The sequence below is a fragment of the Sus scrofa genome, chromosome 5 (assembly GCF_000003025.6).
Source record: "Sus scrofa isolate TJ Tabasco breed Duroc chromosome 5, Sscrofa11.1, whole genome shotgun sequence".
Taxonomy (NCBI): domain Eukaryota; kingdom Metazoa; phylum Chordata; class Mammalia; order Artiodactyla; family Suidae; genus Sus; species Sus scrofa.
The window spans coordinates 30,809,456-30,834,989 of NC_010447.5; the positions used below are offsets into that span (position 1 = coordinate 30,809,456).

Genomic DNA, 25,534 nt, shown 5'->3' on the forward strand with positions numbered 1-25,534 from the left:
TAAAACACTCTCGCCCTAGACGTCCTTACATCAAAGACTCAATGGACCTGGACCCACAAGTGTTCTCCAGGTCAAGAGACACTGGCTAACATTCCACTTACGTGAGCTTTTGAAGTCTTTCTTTTTCAGTCTCCTCCTCATCATGGTTCCACGTGGGCTCGTGGAGTAGAGGCTTCGAGGCAAAGTCCCCATGTTCAGGGAACTCAGGCTGTACGCACTCATGGAGGTAGGAGAGAAGGATGAGGACACCAAAGCTGCTGTAAGAGAGTGAAGACTTGGCACAGAGCACTCACAGGTGAGGTGTGAGCCTGCCACACCTGCCAGCCAGAAACAATCCAGAAAGACACACTGGTGCACAGCAAGGGCTAGTGAGGACCCCAACCAATCAGAGACCGGGTCTCAGGAGCCATGGAGATAGCGTTTTAGAATCCGACTTACAAGAACCCAGAAATGGCTGAGGACCAGCACTGATCCTCCTAAGTACAAAGGAACACAGACAGGCTCTATTGATTTTGCTTTGGACCAAAAATAAATAAATAAATAAGTAAGTAAATAAGTAAACATTGAAACAAGTTTCTCCATAAACAACTCAGTGCATCAGATACATAATCTCATTTTCATAGATGTTTTCTGACATGAATTTCACAAGTGGTTCCACACACACAAAATAAGGACCAAGAACACTGTACTCTGTAAAACATTCTGCATTGTCATTTCGTGACCACACATAAAGCAGTCTGAACATTTACATCCTACCCTAACAATAAATGCTTTCTACAGAAAAAGACGAGATGTCAGAAATGATAAGTTGCTACTACAAAAAAAAAAAAAAAAAAAAAAAAAAAAAAAAAAAAAGCGCACAACACCCATGAAGCCAAATGCAGTATGAATTAGGTGAGGAAGGAGGGAGAGGAATACGATTTAAATAAAAGACCAGGAGGAGAAAGCCTGGAACATTACGAGGGCTGTTTGGAGGAGGTGCTTTCGGGAATGTCAGGGCCGGCGCTCTGCAATGGTCAGGGTGGTACGTGTTATAGTGATGGTAGGTGTGGAGGCTGCAGTGGTTGCTGGCCCAGGAATCCCAGGTAAGTTGCCTGTCGCTCCTCTGAATTCTCACTGCCCACATGAAGTGATGATGAGAAATAAGAAAAACAAACAAACAACCGGAAAAAAAAAAAAAAAAGGAAAAGGTAACTGAAGTGCACAAATAAAAAGTGTAACAAAAAGAAGAAAAATGAAAGCTGCTTGCAAAAAAACCCCGAAACATTTTGGCTTTGCCCTTTTCTCAGTGGTCAGCAAAACCAATGATTAACATCAGGGATGGTAACTTTTCATCTTCCCAAGACTAATGCATGTCTTCCCCCAGCTCATTTTTTTGTAATCCTTTTAAGATGACTATTGAATTAATTTCTAATCTCCCCTGTGCTTCACAGCAGAGATTAAACACATTTTTTTTTTTAAAGCTTACAAGTCAACCCCACAAAAGATCTATGGTACAAGATTAGTAGTTAAAGATTTGCAAATCTTGGCCAGTTAGTAGTACATGTTTTGAGAAAAAGAAAAGGAATGATAAATCACATAGGCTCCTGATTCAAGGCGTTTACAAGTCACACATCACACAATTTACTGCTCTGACACTTTAATTACATTACTCTTCATCACTTAAAGTTGATTTTTCTCAACAACAAACCACTCTAAATATCCATCAATATCAGGATCTTATCTATGCCCTAATAAGAAGATAAAAGTCTCAATATATTTTACTATTTGAGAGTTTTTAAAAAATAGATTTACATTTGAAAGGGATATTTATTATCAAAATATTTTACACATTCTTATGTTTCTTTAAGATGCCATGACATTTTAATAAAGTTAATTTCAAAATTTTGATGGCCCCTTTATTTTTTATAAAATGTTTATCACATTTCCATTCTAATTTCAATATTGTTTATATTTGACTTTCTACCCAGTATTCTGAAATATGAGCAATTTTATGTTTGTTACATGTTGATATGAAATTTTTTTTTTGTCTTTAGGGCTGCACCCGCGGCATACGGAGGTTCCCAGGCTAGGAGTCAAATCAGAGCTGTAGCTACTGGCCTACGCCACAGCTACAGCAGCGTTAGATCCTTAATCCACTGAGCAAGGCCAGGGATCGAATCTGCATCCTCACGGATATTAATCAGATTCGTTTCCGCTGAGCCACTACGGGAACTCTGATATGAAAATTTTAACTATCTTTTAAACAATGAAAAATAAAACATGAACTTATATCTCCTTCTGCCGCCATGCTTCTAATGGTAGATGCCTTATATGGGAATGATTTTGCAGTATTTATTTGTGTGGTGGGGTCAAATACTCTGTAAGTATTTAAAGGAGGGTTATTTAGATAAGCGTTCAAATTTTACCATCCGTGATATCAGCCTCATTGGTCACTTTTCCTTTCTGGAATGAAACAGTACATGGAACAAAAGCACTAGCACATGCAGAGATCACCATGGGCTCAGGCCAAACTGGGTTCTGTTCTAGCTCCAGCAGGTCTTCCCTACATGATCCTGGCTGGGTACTCAGCCTCTGTAAGCCTCTGTTTCCTCATCTGTCCAATGGAGATCATGAAAGCATCTATCCCCCAGGGCAACTGGGAGGATCATGTACCTAAGGTGCTTAGCATGATGCTGGCACACAGAATAAACACCAATGGGCTCTTATTAATAACATTGATTCTACTTTCTATCCACTTGCCATGCCAACAAACAAAGTATCTTTCAAAGGAAAGAGGTGTATCTCTCACTCAACAGATTTCATTCATTGGAAACTTAAGTTTAGAGAGTATTTCAGAAATCTATAGCACACATTTATGGCCACCATAATTTTGTAGCCCTAAATTGTCTGGCCCTTTTCTTCTACCCACTGCTGTTTCTAGTTTGAGTTCCATCTCCCTCTCCACCAATCTAGTTTCAAGCCATCATCTCTTTCACCTACACTCTTGCCACATTTTCAGACTCGGCTCCTTGATTCATCTCCTGAATACCTACCTTCCAGTATCTGCAACACAGAATGATCTTTTATGTACATGAGTTATATCATGGGACTCCTATTTAAGCTACTTCAGGGGATTACACATACAAAGAGAATCAAATGGTAGCTTCACCCCCTACCATTCTCCTCATCATTGACTGTTTCAGCCATATTCGCCCTTCTGTCCTGTCTTAGAACAAGTCAGGCTGCCTCCTGTCTCAGGGCATTTGCACTTCCTATTCTTCTTACCTCTCATTCTCCCACTTGTTTGCATGGCTGGCTTCTTTCCATGCTTCAGATCTCAGCTCAAGTGCCACCTCCTCAGAGAAGTCAGAGTTCTGATCTCCTTGGATGAAATAGCTGCCCTGTCCCTTTGCTATCCCATTGCTGTTTTAAATTTTTCATAGCACCAGTAACTGCCTGAAATGGCTTTATTTTATTTCATAGACTTTTAATGTTTCTCTCTATATGTGGAATGTAAATTCCATGAGACTAGGAATCTACTTTGCTTGTCATGCTCAATCGATGCATCATGGCAACTAGAACAGTGGCTGGTATATGATGACTGATGAATGAGTGAATGAATGTATGAATACATGCATGAATGAATAGGAATACCAGCCAGAGGGTCCATGTCCACACTGCAGTAGCATTTCCCTTGTGATAAAGAGCATTGTGGGGGAACCCCTGATGGCTTCTCTTTCACCATCCTCATCCTGCTTTAGGATGTACCAGAAGACTTTTTGCAAGATGCAGTCATTGCTGGGTCTGGCTCACCTACACCCACAGCCACTCTATTATACTCTGTATTGTCTGTGTTTCAAATGAGGTAGGTATAGTGAGTGGACTCAGAATTTTATATTCACTTTTTGACCCAGTTCTTTATGGAGTGCTTTGAAAACTACTGGGCGTTTTTGAGTATTATCAAGACCAATTAATAACCCAATAAGAAAGATATTGACCACCTATTGTGTGCCCAGCATGGCACCGTTTGTGGCAGGCAGGTTCAATGTAGATCATAATACTTACCTTGACTTTGAACTATTCTTGGAGATTAAAGTTTCATACATACAAAATAATTAAGAAACAAAAATTATATAAGGTCACGCACAAAATTGCACACCATGGATAAGGAGTGCAAAAGGCATTCAACAAACCACGCAGGACAGAGAAGACAGCTACTGCCTATTTTGAAAATGCTCTCTAAACTGAGTATCCTTTGTGGTGGTACTTGACACTCATGAATTAGGGAAGCATTTCCATTTAACATGTTACATTTTTGGCATGCTCTTTCATTTTGCAAAAACATTCATGTCCATTCTCCCTTGTAATGGTCCTGATACTAACAGGCAGCTTTCCCTGAGTCCTCACTACCTACCAGCTCAGCTCATACTCACAAGATACCTAAGAGGTACATATTATGAGAATGCCCATTTTACAGATGAAGACACTGAGGGAGAGAAAAGTTGGGTAACTTGCTAAGTTCCCAAACCAGAATTAAAATCCTGAAATTCTGACTCTGAGTCCCTCCCCTCAGCCACCCCACTGCCCTCACTGCCTCTTCCTGTGTGTGCTCTTACATCCTTTGCTATAGATAAATAAACAACAAAGAAAATATAATGTTTTTCCTATCATGCCATCATGGCATCACTGTTGAAATCTTAAGAGGTATCAGATATGGAAGGTACTTTCATTTGCTCTCCACTCTAGCTCAACCCTCTTATCCTGTCCAGGAATCCAGGGGTTGTGGCCAATACGCTACTCTCGTGGCTGCTCCCAGGGCTCAGAAATGGAAGTCCTCCTGGTACTGAATGCAGCAAACCTTATGACTGTGCTCATCTGTCCCCCTCTCCCTCCAAAGTCTCAGTTTCCTCCAATCAAGACTGTTTCCCAAAGACCCAGCGGGAACAACTTCTGACCTCTTTTAAAACTCATTCTTGTTGGCTTTTTGAATGCTGCTATTATCCAGCAAAAGGCACAGTTAATCTATTCCCGATGGAGAGGCCCATTTCTATATTTCCCTGAAAATACTATTTGCTGCTAAGCAACATCTAGAGAATATTATATCTCTATCCAGCCATGAGATGGGAGACGTGCTGCTTAGGCATCAGAGAGTTTGAAAAAATAATCAGAACAGTCTTGTGGAAAAATGGTAACGCTATGTAAAAGAAGTCCATTACAAACCCCAAACAGAAGTTTGAGAATTATAAACACCATAATATTGGAAGGGGGGTATTTCTCTTGGTCTTAATTGGGATTTAACTGTTTTAATTGAGACAATATTTATTTCTTCTTGGAAATACGTCTGATTTTATTTTTAATTGTTTTGGCCTTTTTAGGGCCACACCTATGGTATATGAACGTTCTCCGGCTAGGGGTCGAATCAGAGCTGTAGCTGCTGGCCTACACCACAGCCACAGCCACAGGGATCCAAGCCTCGTCTGTGACCTACACTGCAGCTCTCGGCTATGCTGGATCCTCAACCCGCTGAGCAAGGCCAGGGACTAAACCCGTGTCCTCATGGATACTAGTCAGGGTCATTATTGCTGAGCCCCAAGAGGAACACTGATGAGTCTGATTTTAATGTAACAGGTAGGAAGATGCCTGTATCTTAGATAAAGAAGATGGCCAACAATTTTCAACAAAAGTGGTGGATGCAGGGTTAGAAATGGAAGCTAGAACTACTTAAATGACCAGCCCTTCATCCCCCTGGGGGAAAAAAAAAATCACAAATCACGCCAGGTTTTCCACAGCGAAGAAAAAAAAAATTAGTTCTTGATCTCCATCCACTTCGGTATATAAATTCATCTTCTCAAACTGTCTTGGCAGGTAAAAGTATTTAATATTTCATGAGTGGAACCTAGTTGAACTACTTATGATTTATATACAGGGCAAATAAAAGGTTGGGGGGGAAATGAGGCTGCTGAAGACAATGACATTTTTATAGGGTCTGTTCACATCTCTGATTCACCGATACTAGAATGTGCCCATCGAAATGGTGTGCTGTAAAAACACTAGGCAGTGTGCACTGCTCTGCCCGCTGTGCTCCTGATGGCGACTTTAGATTCATTTAAAAGAAACGTAACAGTTTTAGAAATCTCTCTGCTCAGCCAGGGAGTGGAAAAGGCCCACACAGTCTCCTGACAAGAACGCAACATTCCCACGAATCGCACCCCCTTATCATTTCTATTCAAATGAGGCAGAATTTCTGTGCGGAACCTGCCAGGCGGCCTCATTTCTCTACTCCAATGTGTAAAATTAAAATCTGATAAAGGGAATGCTGTACTAGAGATTTTCATTAGCTCCAGGGCTGTCTAAGCTCCATTTAATTAAAAAAGCTTGCATCCAGCTGACTCATTCAGTGTGAAAATTATTTGGTCCCTCTTTTTTTTCCCCTTCCAAACTGTGGAAAAGTGCCATGTGTTTTTAAAGGTGAGAGATGTAGGGTACAAATGACCTCCTCATAAGCAAAATTTCGGTTCCAGAGAAAACTCCCTCTCTTGAAACGTGTAGAAATATGTTCTTCACCCCTAGGGTGCTCTGCTAGTATTAGGGAGACTTCAAGGAATAAAAAAGGAGAGTGTATCTGTTTAAGGAAAAGGAGGGAGGGGGGGCTGGTAAAGACCCCACTGGAGAGTCTTTCTTTGATTTTTTTTTTTTAAGTGCTCACTTATTTTGAGAATGTTATTTCTTTCTTTGATTTTTGGGCTCAAATTGCTTTTACTTGCACCAAGTTTTATTTAAGGATGCCCAGGAAGGATGGTGTATAAATACTCAGCAAGCATTGTCTGTGAGCTTCAGGACAGCGAAAATGCAGATTCCTGAGTTGACACTTGTCACTGCACAAGTGCAGTCCAATATTCTGATAATCCCAGGAAAAATATGTGTTCAGAAACAATTGTTCTCTATCCTAAGAAAAAACCTCCTCTGGCAAACAGACAAAATGTAAAAATACCCACTTTGTACCTATTTTTTAAGAGTGGGAGTTTTTACTATTTGCCTTATGGTCCTTGAAGCAGAGTGGAAATTCAATATGAATAACAGGAAGTCACATTATTTCCCTTCTCTCCACACTCAATTGGCCCCAAAGCCTTTTTTTTTTTTTTTTTTTAATCAAGTAACTGCCTGAAAATTCTATTTCAAACAATGTTTCTTTCCTCAATTTTCCAGTTTTGGGTGAATTACGTGTGGCTTGGGAAAAGGGATTTGGAGGATGAAGAAGAGGAAACAAGGACCCGTGTTATTTTGAAAAGCCATGACAGAGGTAGACTTCAACTCGGCATCTCTCTGCTTTCTAGCTCTGCTGGAGAAGCAATCACGGCAAGGGGAAGATAACAGAGATGGACCCGGGCGGATCCTCTCACCATGGTCAGGTCCCTTCAGGGCCAGGCGGGTCTGATGATGGGGAAGGATCTCGAGCTTGACCTGGTCGGTGGTGTTGGCCAGGAACTGGGTGGCTTCCGCGAGTGTACAGTACTCCATGCTGGTCCCATCGATGGACAGGATGTGATCGCCCACGTGCAGAGCCCCACATCTACGGAAAGGAGAGAGTCTCAGGACGAGGAAGCACCTTCGTCTTTCGATTATGACTTTCATGTGCTTCCCAGTTAAAACTCCACACGGTTTTCACTTAAGAAAACAAGGAAATGTGTGAACGTTCGTAGAAAACACCACCTGTCAGATGTTAAGGACTTTGGGTATGAAGAGGAAGGTAAGCCTTGTAGAAAATACAGAAAAATTCAAGGAAATATTTTTCTCTCCTCCTTTATAAAAAATATATTCTTTGAGGGCGGTGGTGGGACCAAAAGTTAGGGGGTGGGCGGTGAGCAGGAGGGGATGGGGAAGAACAGGAAAATGTTTCCCCTTGACTTTTTTCCGGCTATTCCTCCTCCCAGGTTGTTCTATCTATAAATATGAGTTGGTAAATATTCGGAATGTTCCCAGGCTAGGGGTCTAATCAGAGCTACAGCTGCCCGCCTACACCACAGCCACAGCCATGCCAGATCCGAGCCTCGTCTGCGACCTACACCGTAGCTCAAGGCAACGCCGGATCCTTAACCCAGTGAGTGAGGCCAGCAATCGAATCTGGAACCTCATGGTTCCTAGTCGGATTCGTTTCTGCTGCGCCAGGACGGGAAATCCCTGAATCACCAATTCTTGATCATGGTGTTTTATTTGTTTTTCCTGCAGTTAAAGATATATTAGTACAAAAGCTCTGGAGGCTGGTGGAAATTAGGCAGGAGTCAAAGAGTAGTCAAAGGAGGCTGCGTGGTGAGGGAAGGAGGGGCTGGGCTGGGAGAGGGGCGAGCGGCCACACCTCGCCAAACTCAAGATCCTGGCTACTGGATGGATGGAGAATAGCACATGTGACATTCAGCATCCTGAGGGACCAGTTCAGGCGGACAGCCCCTGGAGCTGCGTACCACTGCGGAATGGGAAAGAAACAGAGGGAGATAACGAAAGCGGCACGTAGCCCTCAACAGGCATGCGCCTGGGATCGAAAGCCATCACTGTTCCAGGGCTGGCCGTAGCTAAGAGCACAGTGGAGCTGGAGACAATCCACTGCCAGGGTGTGCAGGTGACTGCATCAGAATCAAAGGTTCACTAGACAGGGCCAAGGCCCTCGGAGAAGACAGCTGGAAACTGCAGGAAGATTGGGCATTTGAGCAGATCTAAGCATTTCCAGGGTGACACCCATCTGCTTCTCAAGAGGAAAGCCATTTCAAGTCACCCCTTCCATCTTCAAAAGAAAAAAAAGAAAATTCTACGTGGATGCATTTGGAGTGCTTAGCTATGGGGAGGTGGGGGTTTTCTTACCAGGAGCTGTAAAATAATTTATTAGGTGGTAAGGTCGTCTTTTTTTCCCCTTCCTGTAAGTCTAAAATATTAATTAGGAAAAATAATTCGGGATAAAGGATTTACAGTTTTACTGTATCGTGGGAATGAATGATGTTTTCAGAGATTCTTGAAGGTGGTGAAACCCTAAGATTAATATACCATGACAAGGGAGGGCTTTTCCTTAAAGATTGCATCATTTTTAAGATGTTTTATTTATCTAAGAAAAAAGCAATACGATTGTATGGTGGCAGGATTTGATTGTTAACAATTCAAGCACACCCATGACTTCTCTGCATGGAGCATAATAAAGGTCTGCTCAGCTACCCTACACCAAAACCAGGCTATTCCCCTAGGACACAGTAAGTCAATGTGCTCAGTGGCTTGACTTTTTTTCCATTTCTAAGAGCCATACCAAACATCTGGTTAGGCAACATTACATCACGGGTGGCTGACAAGGTAGGTAAAATTTTAAGCTCTAGAACAGTAACTTGTTTTGCATATGATGCTTGTATAAATTGCCAGGAGAGCTGTTTTTTTTTTTTTTTTTTTGTCTTTTTGGGGCTGCATTCCCAGGTTCCCAGGCTAGGGGTCGAATCAGAGCTGTAGCTGCCGGCCTACACCATGGCCACAGCAACACCAAACCTGAGCCTCTTCGACCTATACCACAGTCACAGCTCATGGCAACGCTGGATCCTTAACCCACTGAACGAGGCCAAGGATCGTGCTTGCATCCTCATGGCTACTAGTCAGATTCATTTCCGCCGATCCACAAGGGAAACTCCATGGAGAGCAGTTTTTTAGTGAGTGTGTGTGTGTGTATTACATATGTGAGTGCGCATACATACATAAATACATCTCTATATAGTTGAACACACAGGCAATTGCGAAAAGAAGGCACTTTCTATGACACTCACCTGTCTGCAATACTTGCAGATTTGATTTTGTCTATGACAATGACCTGTTTGTTACAGCACATCGAGGTAGTTAGGGCCACCCCAAGGCTGGCACCGGGAGTTTTGGCAACTTCCACTAGGAGTGGCCCGGATGCTGTTGCCACAGAATCTATGGAAGAACAAATTTTAGAAAACAAAACAGAACAAATAAGCAAAGCAGCACATGAAAACAGTGGAGAGTGTTCAGCCTGATGTCGGTCTGTTAATGCTATCATTGAAACTTAGATTTCCCTGCATATCACATTCCTATGTCCTGTGAGTGGTAACTTCAGGGCATCTTTTAGGACTCCTGTGCTAGTCAGCTTGTACTACAGTAGTATGTGCACAGGTTTATTTCTTCAATTAAAACTGAAGCTACATGGAGTTCCCCTGGTGGCCTAGCAGGTAAGGATCTGGTGTTGTCACTGTTGTGGCTCGGGTTCGAACCCTGGCCTGAGAACTTCTACATGCCATAGACACAGCCAAAAAAATTTCTGAAGCTTTGCACCAGCTAGCGTAACATCTTGTGTAGCTTTATGTTCTCTACATCACTTGACAAAGTGCCTGGCACATACTGGGTCTCTCGAGAAAAGTTTATTTATTTATTTTTGGCCATGCTGGTGGCATGTGGAAGTTCCAGGGCCAGGGATCAAATGTATGTCACACCAGTGACCTGAGCCACAGCAGTGACAACACTGGGTACTTCACCTGCTGTGCCACCCAGGAGCTCCTTAAGAAAAGTTTTAAAAATTAACTCAATAGATATCTTAGCAACTGCTATGAATGGACAGAGGGATGGATGGATGGGAGGGAAGGATGAAGAGATGATGTCTCTACGTAGTCAAAGAATAGGAGGGCCTACACTAAGTTTAATTTGTAAATTCTTTGGGTTTTCCCTATTCTGGACCTTAGCTAGGGTCACATCCTCTCAGGATCATCTTCACATGTGCTTTATTTTATTTATTTATTTATTTATTTTTTGTCTTTTTTGCTATTTCTTTGGGCCGCTCCCGCGGCATATGGAGGTTCCCAGGCTAGGGGTCCAATCGGATCTGTAGCCACCGGCCTACACCAGAGCCACAGCAACGCGGGATCCGAGCCGTGTCTGCAACCTACACCACAGCTCACGGCAACGCCGGATCATCAACCCACTGAGCAAGGGCAGGGACCGAACCCGCAACCTCATGGTTCCTAGTCGGATTCGTTAACCACTGCGCCACGACGGGAACTCCACATGTGCTTTATTTTTAGCTTAGAACTCTCTTCATTCCTTCAACTGGCAGTAAAAAAACATCAATTCCTCTGGGCAGCCTCTCCTGACCCGCGATTGGGTGAGATCCTCTCCTCCTGGGCTCCCACAGCCTGCTACATCTGTGCTGGTGTAGCACACTTGTCACTTTTTCGTAACAGCCAGTGAGGATGCCATGCCTCTGTCCTCTGCAGACTGCAAGCTTGCTATGAATGCAGAGCTTATGTCCCATCCATCGCAGCATCCATCCTCAGTGCCTGGCATAGGACTGGCACAAGGAGGTGAGCAATGAATAGCTGTATATCTAATAAACAGGAGAAAACCTCATGATGCTGTTTAAAGCTCAGAAGAGGCAGAGGTCATACGGGAAAAAGCCCTGGATGTGGATTTATAACACCTGCACTTAATTCTTCTTTTTGTAATGTTTTGGTCAGGGTATCTTAAGACAATTTACGGAAACTTTCTAAGTCAGCTTGTTTACCTAGAAAATGGGACTTTTTCCTCAGCATTTACCACAATGGAAATCAATGTATAGTTAAAGGATTTCGTAATTTATGAAGTGCTAGACACATAGAATATTATTATTAGTATCGATATATTATGACCTCAAGCCTTTGAGTCGTCTCATCTTTCAGACTGCATGTTTTCTGTAGTATTTTTGTGACTTTCTACTGTTCTGGTGTTCGAGACGTCATTAACACAGCTTTGCCTTTCTCCAAGTACATCTTTATCAGCAAACCATCACTCAGATATGGTGAATGAGGAAATCTGTATTCCTATTGCCGAAGCTCGAGCAGTGTGCCCTGACTCATGAAGCTGAAAGTTCCATGGGAGAGAGTCGTCTTCAGTTACAGACGAAGCAAGGTCTCTCTTCCTTCCTTCTTTCCCTCCCTCCCTTTTTTTTCCCTTTCCTTCCTTCTTTTTAGGGCCACGCCCACAGCACATGAAAGTTCCAGGTCTAAGTGTCAAATCAGAGCTGCAGCTGCCAGCCTACGCCACAGCCACAGCCACGGCCAACGATGGATCTGAGCCACATCTGTGACCTACACCACAGTGTGTGGCAACGCCAGATCCTTAACCCACAGAGTGAGGCTAGGGCTTGAAGCCATATCCTTGTGAATACTAGTCAGGTTCTGAACTTGCTGAGCCACAATGGGAACTCCCAAGATATTTCTTAAATAAGGTAAATATGAGACCAGTCATACCAACCATATTCATATTCCAGGGCTAAGGATTCTTGTTTACATTACTTTTTGAAAAGATTGGTGATATTTAGTCCTAAGAAAGGTTATGAGATGATTAGGGCCTGTACCTCTTTCTGTCAGTTCCAAGGCAGATCTCATCAATAACAGCTGGGAGGAGCCAAAGGTCTTAGTCCACTAAGAAGACTTTGTGATGCTGAATGGATATGGGTTGTCATTTCTCCGTGAACCTAACTCGATGGTGGCAGCTACTCCCTGGTCCTGCTGACCCTGCTGTGTTAACACCCTGATCTCAGGCTATTGATGACATCGGGCTTCTTATCCTTCTCCCTCATTTTCTGCTTTGTTTCTCTCCAGTGCCTCCCCTGGTCATGTGCTGCCTGGGGTCCTGCTTCCTCTTGCTCCCCTTGGAGTGTAAGTGGCCCCTGTGCCTTCATGCATCAGTGGTTTGCACCTCACCTTCCTCACTGGAAGAATTCTGGTCAGTCCTTACAGCCTCTGTTTCAGCTGTCCTTCCATCACTAGGAGAGTTGACTCTTCCCGCCTCTCAACTCTAACAGTCACAGTTCTGGGGCTAAGCCAGGATCACACAGTCTGATGCCTGTAGCTCCACCCCCAGAAGCTTGTTGTCCTCCTTTTCCTGCAGTTTGTTCCCTCGCAAAGTCTTTTCCTGCTCAGGTTGAACCTCATATGAGCTCTGGCATGGTGGGGCCTTTTCTCACATGTTTTTTCTTTTTTTAGGGCCACACCTGCAGCATATGGACGTCCCAGGCTAGGGGTTAAATCGGAGCTGCAGCTGTTGGCCTACACCACACAGCCACACCAGATCCAAGCTGCGTCTATGACCTACGCTAGCAATACTAGATCCTTAACCCACTGAGTGAAGCTAGGGATTGAACCTACATCTTCATGGACACTATATCGGGTTCTTAACCCGCTGAGCCACAACGGGAACTCCATCTCACATGTCCTTATAGAACTTTAAGAGGACTAATTTTAGAGGCATAAATTTCCCAAATCACCTCCCAGAACTTGTTGGATTTTAACAGGTCTATGAGGTGACCACAACATATATTCTTCCACATGGCGTTCTCATGTCTAAAGAGAAATTTATTTGGATTAACAGAGGCAAGTAATAAAGTTTCCTTGTTCCTTATAACTTAACCTCTTACAAGTGACTGAAATTGATGACTCTCCCTTCCCTTCTCTCAGTAATGAGCTTTCCAGGTTTTAGCTGAGCGAATGGCTACTTAGCTAAGGATGACATCTCCCAGCCTCCTCGTGGGAGGGGCAGCCATGTGACTAAATTCCAGCCAATGGGAAGTGAACGTAAGTTACACATTCTTTTTTTTTTTTGTTGTTGTTGTTGTTGTTGTTGCTATTTCTTGGGCCGCTCCTGCGGCATATGGAGATTCCCAGGCTAGGGGTTGAATCGGAGCTGTAGCCACCAGCCTACGCCAGAGCCACAGCAACGCCGAGCCGCGTCTGCAACCTACACCACAGCTCACAGCAACGCCGGATCGTTAACCCACTGAGCAAGGGCAGGGACTGAACCCGCAACCTCATGGTTCCTAGTCGGATTCGTTAACCACTGCGCCACGACGGGAACTCCAAGTTACACATTCTTAAAAAGAATGGCTGTGCCCTCCTCTACCCACTGCCCTCTTCTTGATGTTGCACTGTGGGCCCAGAACTGGTGAGCCATCTTCAACCACGCAGACAAGAGCATGGCACTGCAAGACAGACAGATGCTTAGAGTCCTGAAACTATCTCCAGAGAATGCTTAATCTCCTAAGAAATGAATTTCTATCGCATTTAAGCTAGTAGTGTCAGTCTGAGTTTTTGTACCAGCTGAATCTATATCCTGAAAGGCTTTTTCCCTCTAGTCTCCTAGTCTCCCTCTCCGAAATGCCTTTTTTTGAACATTTATTGTAAGAAGAAGCTATTTATAATTATTTGCAGATGTAAGCTCTATAAATCCACAACGATGACCCATACTAAGTTTGCATTTTTCTTTTCTTCTTCTTTTTTTTTTTTTTTTTTTTTTTTTTTTGCTTTATAGGGCTGCACCTGTGGCATATGGAAGTTGCTAGGCTAGGTGTCCAATCGGAGCTATAGCCATTGGCTTATACCACAGCCACAGCAATGTCAGGTCTGAGCCATGTCTGCGACCTATACCACAGCTCACGGCAAGACCGGATCCTTAACCCACTGAGCGAGGCCAGGGGTTGAACCTGTGTCCTCATGGATGCTAGTCAGATTAGTTTCTGCTGATTCCTGGTTTGCATTTTTCTTAAAACCATTACATCATGATTAAACATTAGAGATTTTACAGAGGTTATTGGCATCTGTGAAAGAAATTGTTTAAATATAAACTCTTATGTTAATATTCTTTCTCCTGACCTATGTATTAAGGTATGAAAAATGATATTTGTATGATTCTAATGTTCCAGAGATAGTGAAGCATGGAGATTAATTTTTTTGTGTGTAGAAAGATATGATAGAAAAAGTGACATAAAGGAGCACAGAAGAAGGGTACCCTATTTTCTGCCACCATTAATTTAGAGGTGGAGAGAGAGTACTCACAGCTGCTCTGGTGCACCTTGGGAAAGGAAACTAGAATATCAGATTCTCTTTAAGCAGTACTTTCCCCATTAAGGCTTTGAGGGAACAACAAATGTGTTACTTCCATTTGGGGGAGCCTAATGTGCAATTAATGACTTTCTTTTAAAATTTAAAGGTGAACGCTTCAGAACTCTGAAAAGAGGAATGCAAACTCATGATTAAGGGAAGAAGTAGTGTGTGATTCTAAGCTGGGCTCAGATCTGGAGGCCTGGAGGGTGGCCCTATTTGGGCCACTAACTTATCATGCAACTCAAGCCATCATCTCCCTTGGGTCTCATTTTCTTCACCTATAAAATTAGGGGACTTCAAGAAAAGCCCTCTAACCCTAACAATCTATGACTTTTCAGAGAAGGAGCAATGTCAGGCAAGTAAGAGCTAGGAAGGAATTGGAAAATTAGAGAAGGTTGATAAACTTTATAAAAATACACAATAAGTGAATTTAAATTCCAGTAGCCTACGAATGGGTAAAAGAGGGCAGCTGCTACATATAAAAGTGACTCTACACAATTAATGTTTCTCCTGAGCCGATCTACTATTTTAAGTGTGGGCTAACCCTGTGGCTGCTGTGGTCGTTAGGAGTGGGAAATTCTATCCATCAGCACTTTGTATCAGTCTCCTAACTCAAAAATAAAACTCCCTGCTCATGGCCAAAAAAAAAAAAAAAAGTTTTTCAGGATGGGATGTAAAAACCTCAGAACTTTAAATATTTTGATGACAACAATAACATCCCTTAAAGTTTGAGAGATGGTCCCCACCTTCATACACTCATCTCATAATATGAAAGCTCTCCCTTAAAGACTTTCTAGGGCACAACTATAACTTTCTAACAAGACTGTCATAATGAGGTCTTAAGCAGAAAAGAAGGCTCTTATCTCAGAGAAAGATGATCAGGGATTTTTTTTTTTTTTTTTTTTTGCCTTTTTAGGGCCACACTCACGGCACATGGAGGTTCCCAGGCTAGGGGTCCAATCAGAGCTACAGCTGCTGGCCTATGTCAGGGCCACAGCAACGCAGGATCTGAGCGACGTCACACCACAGCTCACGGCAACGCCAGATCCTTAACCCACTGAGCAAGGCCAGGGATTGAACCCGCAAACTCATGGTTCCTGGTCGGATTCATTTCCGCTGAGCCATGACAGGAACTCCATGGGATTGTTGACAACAGTTCACAGAAGATGAGCTCAGTCCTCTGTTCTCTCTCCTCAGCAGCCTGGACCACGGTCACTCTCGAACTGATGGGTCCAGCACACATCCGCCACTGCTACCTTGAACAATTCCTCCATGTCTCATAAGCCCATCAAACACAACATATCCAAGACCGAGTGGTGAGCCCACCCCACTCCACAGATGCTTCTCCATGTCTCCTTCTCCTAGTGAGTGGTTTGCATTTTATGCCATCTCACAAACCAGAAACCCGGAGTCACCCCTGATCCCATCTCCTCCCTCATCTTCACAAACTTTTTGAGATTCTAATTCCCAAATAACTCTCAACTTCATGCTTTCTTTCCCTCTCCACAGTCACCATTTCAAGTCCAAGTTACCATCATTTAATATCCCTCATCGGGGAGCGTCCTTCGTGGCTCAGCGGTTAACAAACCCAACTAGGATTCATAGGAGGCAGGTTCCATCCCTGGCCTTGCTCAGTGGATTAAGGATCCGATATTGCCATGAGCTATGGTGTAGGTTGCAGACACAGCTTGGATCCCATGCTGCTGTGGCTGTGGCGTATGTCAGCAGCTACACCTCTGATTTGACCCCAAGCCCGGGAACTTCCATGTGCCATGGGTTCAGTCCTAAGAAAAAAATAAAGTAAAAAAAACAAACAAACAAACAAAAAAAAACCTCATCCTCTCACAGTTCCTCCCTTCCTTGATCCAGATCCAGTTTTTAAAAAGGGCACATCTCATCATGTTAACCTCATGCTTAAAGCCTTTCAATGGCTGTGCCTGACAGGGTAAAATTTATTATCATAGTCTTCAAGCACTAGCTGACCTGGCTCCCGCTTACCTCACCAGTTCCCTTCACTGCCACGCTGCCCTTGTTTTCTCTGCTCCAGCCTCCTGCTTCTCTTTCAATTCTTTGAAAACACGGTGTGCCTTCCTGCCTCTAGTCCCTCATCTACTCTGTTCCCCAACTCTTCCTTCTGTTCCTTCATCTGCTTCTTCACCACTGCTCCGTTCAAATGTCACTTCCACAGGGATTCCTGCCCTGCCCTGCCCTGCAAACCATGGCACCTGCTGCTGTATGCTTTCCCCAAACACTCTGCTTTCCCTTCATAGCACTTCTAATAAACGTAACTCAACAATGAGTTGTTTAATTACCTCTTTGTTTTTCGATTAATAATGTACGGTCCAGGCAGCAGAGATTGTGTATGTCCCGCTCAGGACTGTGATGCTCTGCAGAGTCTATGCAGGGTCTGTGTACACAGTAGGTGCTCAGTGTTAGTTGTTGATGGGATGAATGCATGAACGAACACCTGTTATTTTCTTCCAGGTGCTCTGCTAGCTACGGTGATGGTGCAGAAATTTAAGCCATGTTCTTTTCCTTGAGAGTTCCTAGTGCAGTTTGAAGTGATGTTAAACACCATGTTTAAATCCTTTGAACAGCTGCTCTTGTAACAGGGAGCACGTGCTATACTCAGATGATGTGAATGATCAAGAGTATGATTCTTTTATCCAAATCCGAAGCCTGCATAATGAACTCTATCCAATGCCTCATAATATCAGACTGGGAAGATGTTGAGTTTATCCTAGTGAAAGAACTAGGGCACAATCCATTGGAAGAAAGGTAACTCCACCTTCTTCCAGATGAAACTTGAACTCATTGGTCATTTCCCTCCTACCCACTGGTTAAGTAAATAAGCCATCTCCAGGATTACAAGTTCTTAAAAGAGACTGGCATCACTTAAGAGACTGAACAAAGGGCCTGTGCCTTAAAACCATAAAGACATGGGAATGCTCCAGATGCCTGGAAGAAGACACTGTCTGGCCCTAGGAGAATCTGCCAGACCAGCTGATCTGCAGAGGACTGTGGGCAAATCATGTTGATTGACAGCGAAACAGATCCATGGAGGAGCATATGGTTACTAAGTCAGGGTCCTAGCAAGAAACAGATGATATCCTCACATTAGGATCATCTGATGAGATTTTAATGAAGGAACTATTTAGAAATGTGTGGGCAGGTTACAGGGAAACCACATACAGTACAGCACAGTATGTTAGGGATAATGCAGTACTCCGGGGTTGGAAGGAACAGGGCACCGTATTCCATGAGGCCTAAAGAGGCAAAGGATAGAGCTGTTAGTGAAATCAGGTTTCAGAAAGGACAGAAAGGAGAGAGCTGTCTGATAGGAACTGGGACCTTCAGTCAAAGGATGCAGTCAGCCCCAGGGAATCCGCAGGATGAAGCCAAAGAGTAACACTGGACATCTTATCCTCCTTTCCTCTGATCTCCTGCCATGATTCCCTCTTAGCTAAACCCAACTGGAGTCGGAGGGCATGGGAGGGGACCCATAAGGCAGGCCACACAGGCAACACACAGAGTAGCACGGAGAACGGTAGAAAAGTGGTTCTGTATATATATATATACACAATGGAATACTACTCAGCCATAAAAAAGAATGACATAATGCCATTTGCAGCAACATGGATGGAACTAGAGAATCTCATCCTGAGTGAAATGAGCCAGAAAGACAAAGACAAATACCATATGATATCACTTATAACTGGAATCTAATATCCAGCACAAATGAACATCTCCTCAGAAAAGAAAATCATGGACTTGGAGAAGAGACTTGTGGCTGCCTGATGGGAGGGGGAGGGAGTGGGAGGGATCGGGAGCTTGGGCTTATCAGACACAACTTAGAATAGATTTACAAGGAGATCCTGCTGAATAGCATTGAGAACTTTGTCTAGATACTCATGTTGCAACAGAAGAAAGGGTGGGGGAAAAATGTAATTGTAATGTATACATGTAAGGATAACCTGACCCCCTTGCTGTACAGTGGGAAAAAAACAAATTCCCTAAAAAAAAAAAAAAAAAAAAAAAAAAAGAAAAGTGGTTCTGGAGGTTAAAAAGGAGTCTATCCTTATTTGTGGCCACTCCACCCAACTTCTTTCCATGAAAGCCTGGAGGCTGCTTGCTTGAAACAAAATATGTAATATAAAGAAGCAATGAGGAAGAAGCAAAAGAGCCTATGCCCGCCTTGCTCACAAGGGTTGAGAGAGATGCTTTGACTGAATTGCAGAAATGACTCTAAATTATAGGTAAATCCACAGAGACAGAAAGCAGATTAGTAGTTGCCAGAGGTCAGGGGCAGAGGGGAACAGAGAGTAACTGCGTAAGTTGTGGAACGAGGCAGAGCTGATGGTGGCACAACATTGCGAGTGTACTAAGTGCTGCTGAATTTTATACTTTAAAGGGCTTAATTACACGTTATGTGAACTCCGTTACAATTGAAAAAAATATGACTAAACTTCCTGAAAACCAGGACAACTACTGGAATGCAGTCAATTATGCAGTTCTCATGGTTGGAAAGGAGGAAGTCTTCTCATCCCTATGGTGGAAATAAAGATCATTGTAGCACGGAGTGCTGAAAGATACTGGCCCATGGAGATCTGTGTATAGATGGTGCTAATGTCCTTAAACATTTTTGATTTTTTTTTTAGGGCCACACCTGCAGCATATGGAGGTTCCCAGACTAGGGGTCCAATCAGAGCTATAGCTGCGGCCTACGCCAGGGCCACAGCCACGCAGGATCTGAGCCGTGTCTGCGACCTACACCACAGCTCAGGGCAACGCCAGATCCTTAACCCACTAAGTGAGGCCAAGGATTGAACCTGCATCTAAATGGATGCTAGTCAGATTTGTTTCTGCTGAGCCGTGATGGGAATTCCTCAATATACTTTTATAATAGGACACAGAAGTGGTTTTCTGTGGCTGTTTCTTGATCAAAGTTGATGCATAAGATCAAAAAGCAAATCAGTGATGGATAGCTCTCCAACAGGACAAGCTAAGGCGGTGGTTGGCTTGATCTAAAGGTAGATCCCAGGGTAGACACATTGGATGTCTCGCCGAGATTTTCTCAATATCAATCTTTTCCCTTTCATAGGTATCCAGCAGAAGCTGGATATTCGATAATTCAAAATGGTCATCTCTGAGGAGACCCTGGCAGGCTGGCATTTTATATACACGACTGAGACCAGATCCAAATGCTTTGGCCATCAGGTGACTCAGCGGCCAGATTAACATACTCTCAAGAGTCTGGAAAAGCCCAGTTAGATCCTTGCCAGGATAGAAGATCAGCCACCTCACATTGCCACGGAACTGGGCTTCCTGTCTTCCAGCTAAGTCATCATTCCTGCCACAGGTAAATTTCTTGAGTGCTAACTATATTCCAGGAACATCAGAAGGTACTGGGGACCCAACGATGAAAATGCATTATCCCTTCTTTCTTGTAACCCCTTGGGATCCCTTGCCAAGAGGGCAGGGGGTAGGATAGAACTCTTAGATTTCAGTATTCTATTGAACCTCATGAAGTTTCTAGTTACATAAAAAACAAACAAACAAAACAAAACAAAACAAAAAGTGCAGGACAGATAAGGTTTGAAATCAGCCCCCCATGAAATCTTGGTTATGATTTCCAGATTTCTAAGAAGTTTGTCAAAAAGTATGTTAAGTATGTCACCATCCACAGAAGGTGACTGAAGCTCCCGTCACAGAACTGTCTACAGAAAGGCAATTACTATTAGCAAATATATCTATGGTACATGTCAAGGGCACAGCAGTGAGATGAGACCTATGGGGAGCAGAGGAGGCGAAGCATGGACAGCTGGGCTGGTTGGGATGCACTTCTTAGATGAGATAGAATTGAAACCGAATGCCTTTCAGCTGCCTTTATTTAAATGGGCTCTAGGAAAACAAAACTATTTGAGCAAGTACCGCTTTCTAGAATTACCCATGTGGCAGTTACTCTCCAAATCGCAGAAGGGATCAACAAAGGCTCACGTTTAATTGATCATTAGCCTTTCCTGGCAATTGCTTTCCATAATAAATGTTTCCTCACTACAACATCAGGAAGCTCACACTGCCTTGTGGTATTAAGCGCTTTCCCTAGCTGCTACCCAGTTCTGTCCACAGAGGTCTTATGAAGAGCCGGAGCCCAAAAGCTCTGGCTCTATTCCAAGATGTCTAATAAGATGTATAGGGAAAATAAAAGCAAGCCGACAGGGTGAATGAATGGGTCGCCCTTATTTAAGAAAGTGCGGGAGGAAAAAATGGACTGTGTCAAAATGAGAAAAATAAACAGAAGAAGAAACAGGAAGAAATCATCAAGAGTCCATCCCCTGACAGAAGATTAGTTTATTCTGCTGAAGTGAAGCATGGCTGAGAAAAATGGATCATGCAGATATAAATTATTCATGGTTAAAGGCATCTCGGTCATTAAGATATTTACACCCTGACTGAGGCCCTTGCACGCTGTGTTGATTTATGGGCTACATAATTACATAAGATACGCTGATGACTGTTTGCATGCAAAACACTTTGGATTTTTTATTCTGTTAATCAGTTTTCCTACTTTGAGCCCTGCATTTCAATCAGAGCACCAGGCTTGATTAGAACCTCCCAGGGGTGACAGAAAAACTGTGCTTGTAATAGGAGCTTTGCCTGCCTTACATTCCCTCAGATGAAAAGTACCTTTGTGGGGGGTGGGGGGGTTGCTTTTCAACTTACCCACTAGTTAAAAGCAATTTTATTAGTGATACTGTAATTCAAATAATGCTGCTAATAATTTCAATCCTTTGCAGATGAGCTAAACTCTCATACAACTTTTTGTAACTTAAAAAAATGTGAATTTATTTTTGTCCATTGAAATACACTACTAGGAAAATATCCCCACACAACAAAAAAATGCACCTTCCATGTTCAGATGAGCTTGATTTGAAATCCTAAGTTTTTTCCTGGGGAGTTAGAGGGGACAACTTGAGCAGCTACTGTATTGGAAGAAGAGTCCAAACAATGCAAGTGAAATTCAATAATACACCCCACGTTAACTTGAGTTTGGCAAGGCATGACTGCTGATGGACTTTGATTCTCTGCAGCAGCCTCACCCTAGTACTTTTACTAACTTGGGACGATCCTGACGTTGCCCTTCTGTTTTACAGGACTGATTTGTCTTTTGTACTCTGATTACTGGGTTATGGCATTTAAAAAATTTTTATTGAAGAATAACAAACATATGGAGAAATGCATAAATTCTAAGTTTGACACTTGATCGATTTTCATAAAGTGAGCAGCACTTGTGAAACCATACCCAGACCTAGAATAGAGCAATACCGGCATCAAAGAATTCCCCGCACAAGAAAACGGAATCTTCCCACACGCTTGGTGGGCGTGTAAGTTGGTGCAGCCACTATGGAAAACAGTATGAGGTTCCTCAGAAAACTAAAAATAGAACTACCATATAATCCAGCAATCCCACGCCTGGGCTTATCTCCCTACTAAAATTCAAAAAGATACATGCACCCCTACGTTCACAGCAGCGCGGTTCACAATAACCAAGACAAGGAAACAACCTCAATGTCCATGGACAGATGACTGGATCAAGAAGATGAGGTACATACATACAATGGAATACTTCTCAGCCATAAAAAAGAACAAAATAATGCCGTTTGGAGCCACATGAACGCAACTAGAGATTCTCATACTAAGAAAGAGAAAGACAAATACCATCTATCACTTACATATGGAATCTAAGATGTGAAACGAATGAACCTATCTACAAAACAGACATAGACTCGAACTTGTAGAACAGACTTGTGGTTGCCAAAGGGTACGGGGTAGGAGGAGGGATAGAGCCGGAGTTTGGGGTTAGCAGAAGTAAGCTATTATACATGGAGGGAATAAACATAAGATCCTACTGCAAGGCACAGAGAACTATATTCAATGTCCTATGATAAACCATGATGGAAAAGAATATTAAAAAGAGTATATAAATAATAGCAAATAAAATAACATGAAATAATCATAGTAGGATTTACATGGTAGGTCTCGGTATTAAATTTGATAGACTGATATCGTTTTTATAGATAATTAGTTTAGAAGGCTCATAAAAATCTTCCAATTTAAATTCAAGGGCTTTAATCTTGTCCTCTGTGGATACATGATATAGAGTTTTTAAACTTTTAAAAGACAGGATGAGGAAAGCCAGGTTGCCAATTTCTTGCAGGGGCTCAGATGAGGGTTAGGGTTAGGGTTAACCTGAGCTCAGGCAAAGGGACCTGGGCACGCTCTGCAGACAAGGCTGTGTCCCTTACTGCACAAGCTCTGGCAACTTTCATTTCCATTGTCAGTACCAATGTGAGGACAAAAAAGGGGGGGCAGTGATTCTGCCTACTAGCAGCAAGCTTTCAGGAAACTCACAAGGTTTATGTTCTCCTTGCTGTCAAAAGTATACACAGCCAAATGAATCTGGCATGTAAGTGACCAATACCAATGGGAAGGTAGAGATATGGGTCTACCCATATTTTCAGAAAGTGAAAAATCCTTCGGCCTGGTTATTAAAAGGATTTGGCATATATACGCAGGCCACTGCACAATCCTCATATTCCATGTCATCATTCTCCAGCAAACCTGATTCCTCCTCAGTCTAAAAATAGTCAATGTCAGGTTTTTCTGAGTTGGATAAGTAATCCACACAGAAAAGGGAATGCATCTTCAGCAGGTTCTGCTGAGGCAGAGAAACGACTTAAGTAGGAGTGAATGTCTGCCAGCCTGACAAAGAATTCTTACTACTTAGGGTTCTGAACCGCCTAAGACAGAGGGGAATGGTCAGTCAGGAAGAATTAATAGCTTAATGGCAAGACACAGACTCTGGCATCCTATGCTTTATGGTTACATTTTAAAAACTATCCTAGTTTGGGTCTAGGAAGAGATCTGAAATAAGACAAATGAATACCAACCATGTAGACATCCTAAAATCAATGTTCTTGCGAGTTTCCAAAAAAATCCTTAGCAATAAATATTTTTTAAGGGCCGCACCCACGGCATATGGAGGTTCCCAGTCTAGGGGTCCAATTAGAGCTGTAGCTGCCAGCCTACACCACAGCCACAGCAACGCAGGATCTGAGCTGTGTGTACGACCTACACCTCAGCTCACGGCAGTGCTGGATCTTTAACCCACTGAGTGAGGCCAGGGATCAAACCCGTGTCCTCATGGATGCTAGCTGGGTTCCTTAACTGCTGACCCATGATGGAACTCCTACGTAGAAATATTTAAAGCATCTATTTTTCTGGCTGGCCTTGGGCTTTTACAGGAGGTAAATGCAATATTAAAAAAAAACAAAAAACAAAAAACAAAAAACAAACCACTAGGCAAATGTACAGGTCTAAAGACGTGGCCAGAGAGAAAGGAAAGACAATTTGACTACTACGTATTAAAACCACCAATGCTTTGTCAATGAGGAAGCAAAGAAAGCCCCACCAGGGCATCAACAGAGCAAGAGCACTAAGAGGGCCCCCAACCCGGACCAATGTGACCACTGGAACACTAGGCACGCTGTCCAGTGCCTTGAATCCTGTGGGTCCCCAATAATGCTCACCTACGAAGCATAAAGTAAAGTTTGACATACAACTAGCAGGGGTAGAAAATAAGTTGGATGTCAAAATCAGGATCTAAAAAAGTTTGGAATGATGGGTGAACATTTAGACATTATTTTCAATAAGATGACTGATGACGTGGCTTACATTTTTACTGTTAAGTTACAGCTGATAAAGTCCTTTCAGGTATATCATCTTGTGTTTGTGACCACAGCCCTCTGGGAGGGGTTTGGGTATTTTAAACACTCTCCAGGTGATTCCATTGTACACTGGGCTCTTGCTTTGGGCTGGAGGCTTGGTTGGCGAGAAGTTGTCTGTTACTAGAGGTGTTCAGATAGAGCCTTGGTATGGAAAGTCCTGAAGAAATTCCAGCATTGGATGGTGGTCCAAGCAAATGATGCTGGGGTTCCATTACTGTGGCGGTAACAACTTTCCTGAACGTTGTCCTCTGGGAGCCTTTTGTGCCTTCAGCAGTATGTTTTGAGCATCATCTTTTCACTTGTTGGGTTAGACACGTCTTCTGCACACATCTGCTTCTTGACAAGGGAGGGCATTTGAAAGTGATAAGCAGCACTTTATGCCACTGTAAGACTAACAGAAATCGAAACGGTTCCTGAAATACTCCAAAATATGAAAGTAGAAAACCCTTAAATTAGTATACACAGCTGAAAGTCCAGCAACTCTTTCTGTGGGTAACTTGAGGGTCTCTGGACATGTCTGTAGAATTAAGGACGGCGAGAGTCCTTGCCAAAGGGCAAGAGCTGGAAGACTGTCTCATTTAAATTCTTCATCAAGGCACTCTGACTTTGCTGATGGTGCTATGTCCTTCGCGGTATCTGTATTACACTAGGAAGCGGACATAGATGCTGCTTTGGGAGTATCCCTGTGGCTATCTCCTGGACTATCTAGTCCTCTCTTCACTTGGGAAACAAGCGAGATCTGAACACTTCTTTATCACAAATCTGGGCTGCAGACGTAGTGCCCAGGAATCTGTGAAGATGGCTCTGGGCACACTGGAGATATGAAGAGAGTAAAGAAAAAAGAAGTAGGGGCATTCTTGGAAAGTTATGCTT

General features: G+C 43.1%; 1 protein-coding gene across 18 annotated transcripts in view; it reads right to left on the reverse strand.

Moving 5' to 3' along the window:
• The window catches only part of GRIP1 (glutamate receptor interacting protein 1), a 478,395-nt gene that overhangs the window by 112,438 nt on the left and 340,423 nt on the right, over positions 1-25,534 (reverse strand). For 11 of the 18 annotated variants that reach the window (XM_021092908.1, XM_021092911.1, XM_021092906.1 and 8 more), the window contains 4 exons: positions 9,771-9,918; positions 7,383-7,552; positions 961-1,116; positions 102-257 (listed from right to left, as the gene is read on the reverse strand). In XM_021092908.1, coding sequence (XP_020948567.1) covers positions 102-257; positions 961-1,116; positions 7,383-7,552; positions 9,771-9,918 — 630 coding nt within the window. The remainder of the gene's footprint in view (positions 1-101; positions 258-960; positions 1,117-7,382; positions 7,553-9,770; positions 9,919-25,534) is intronic. The other 7 variants (XM_021092917.1, XM_021092916.1, XM_021092912.1 and 4 more) reach the window with 3 other exon arrangements.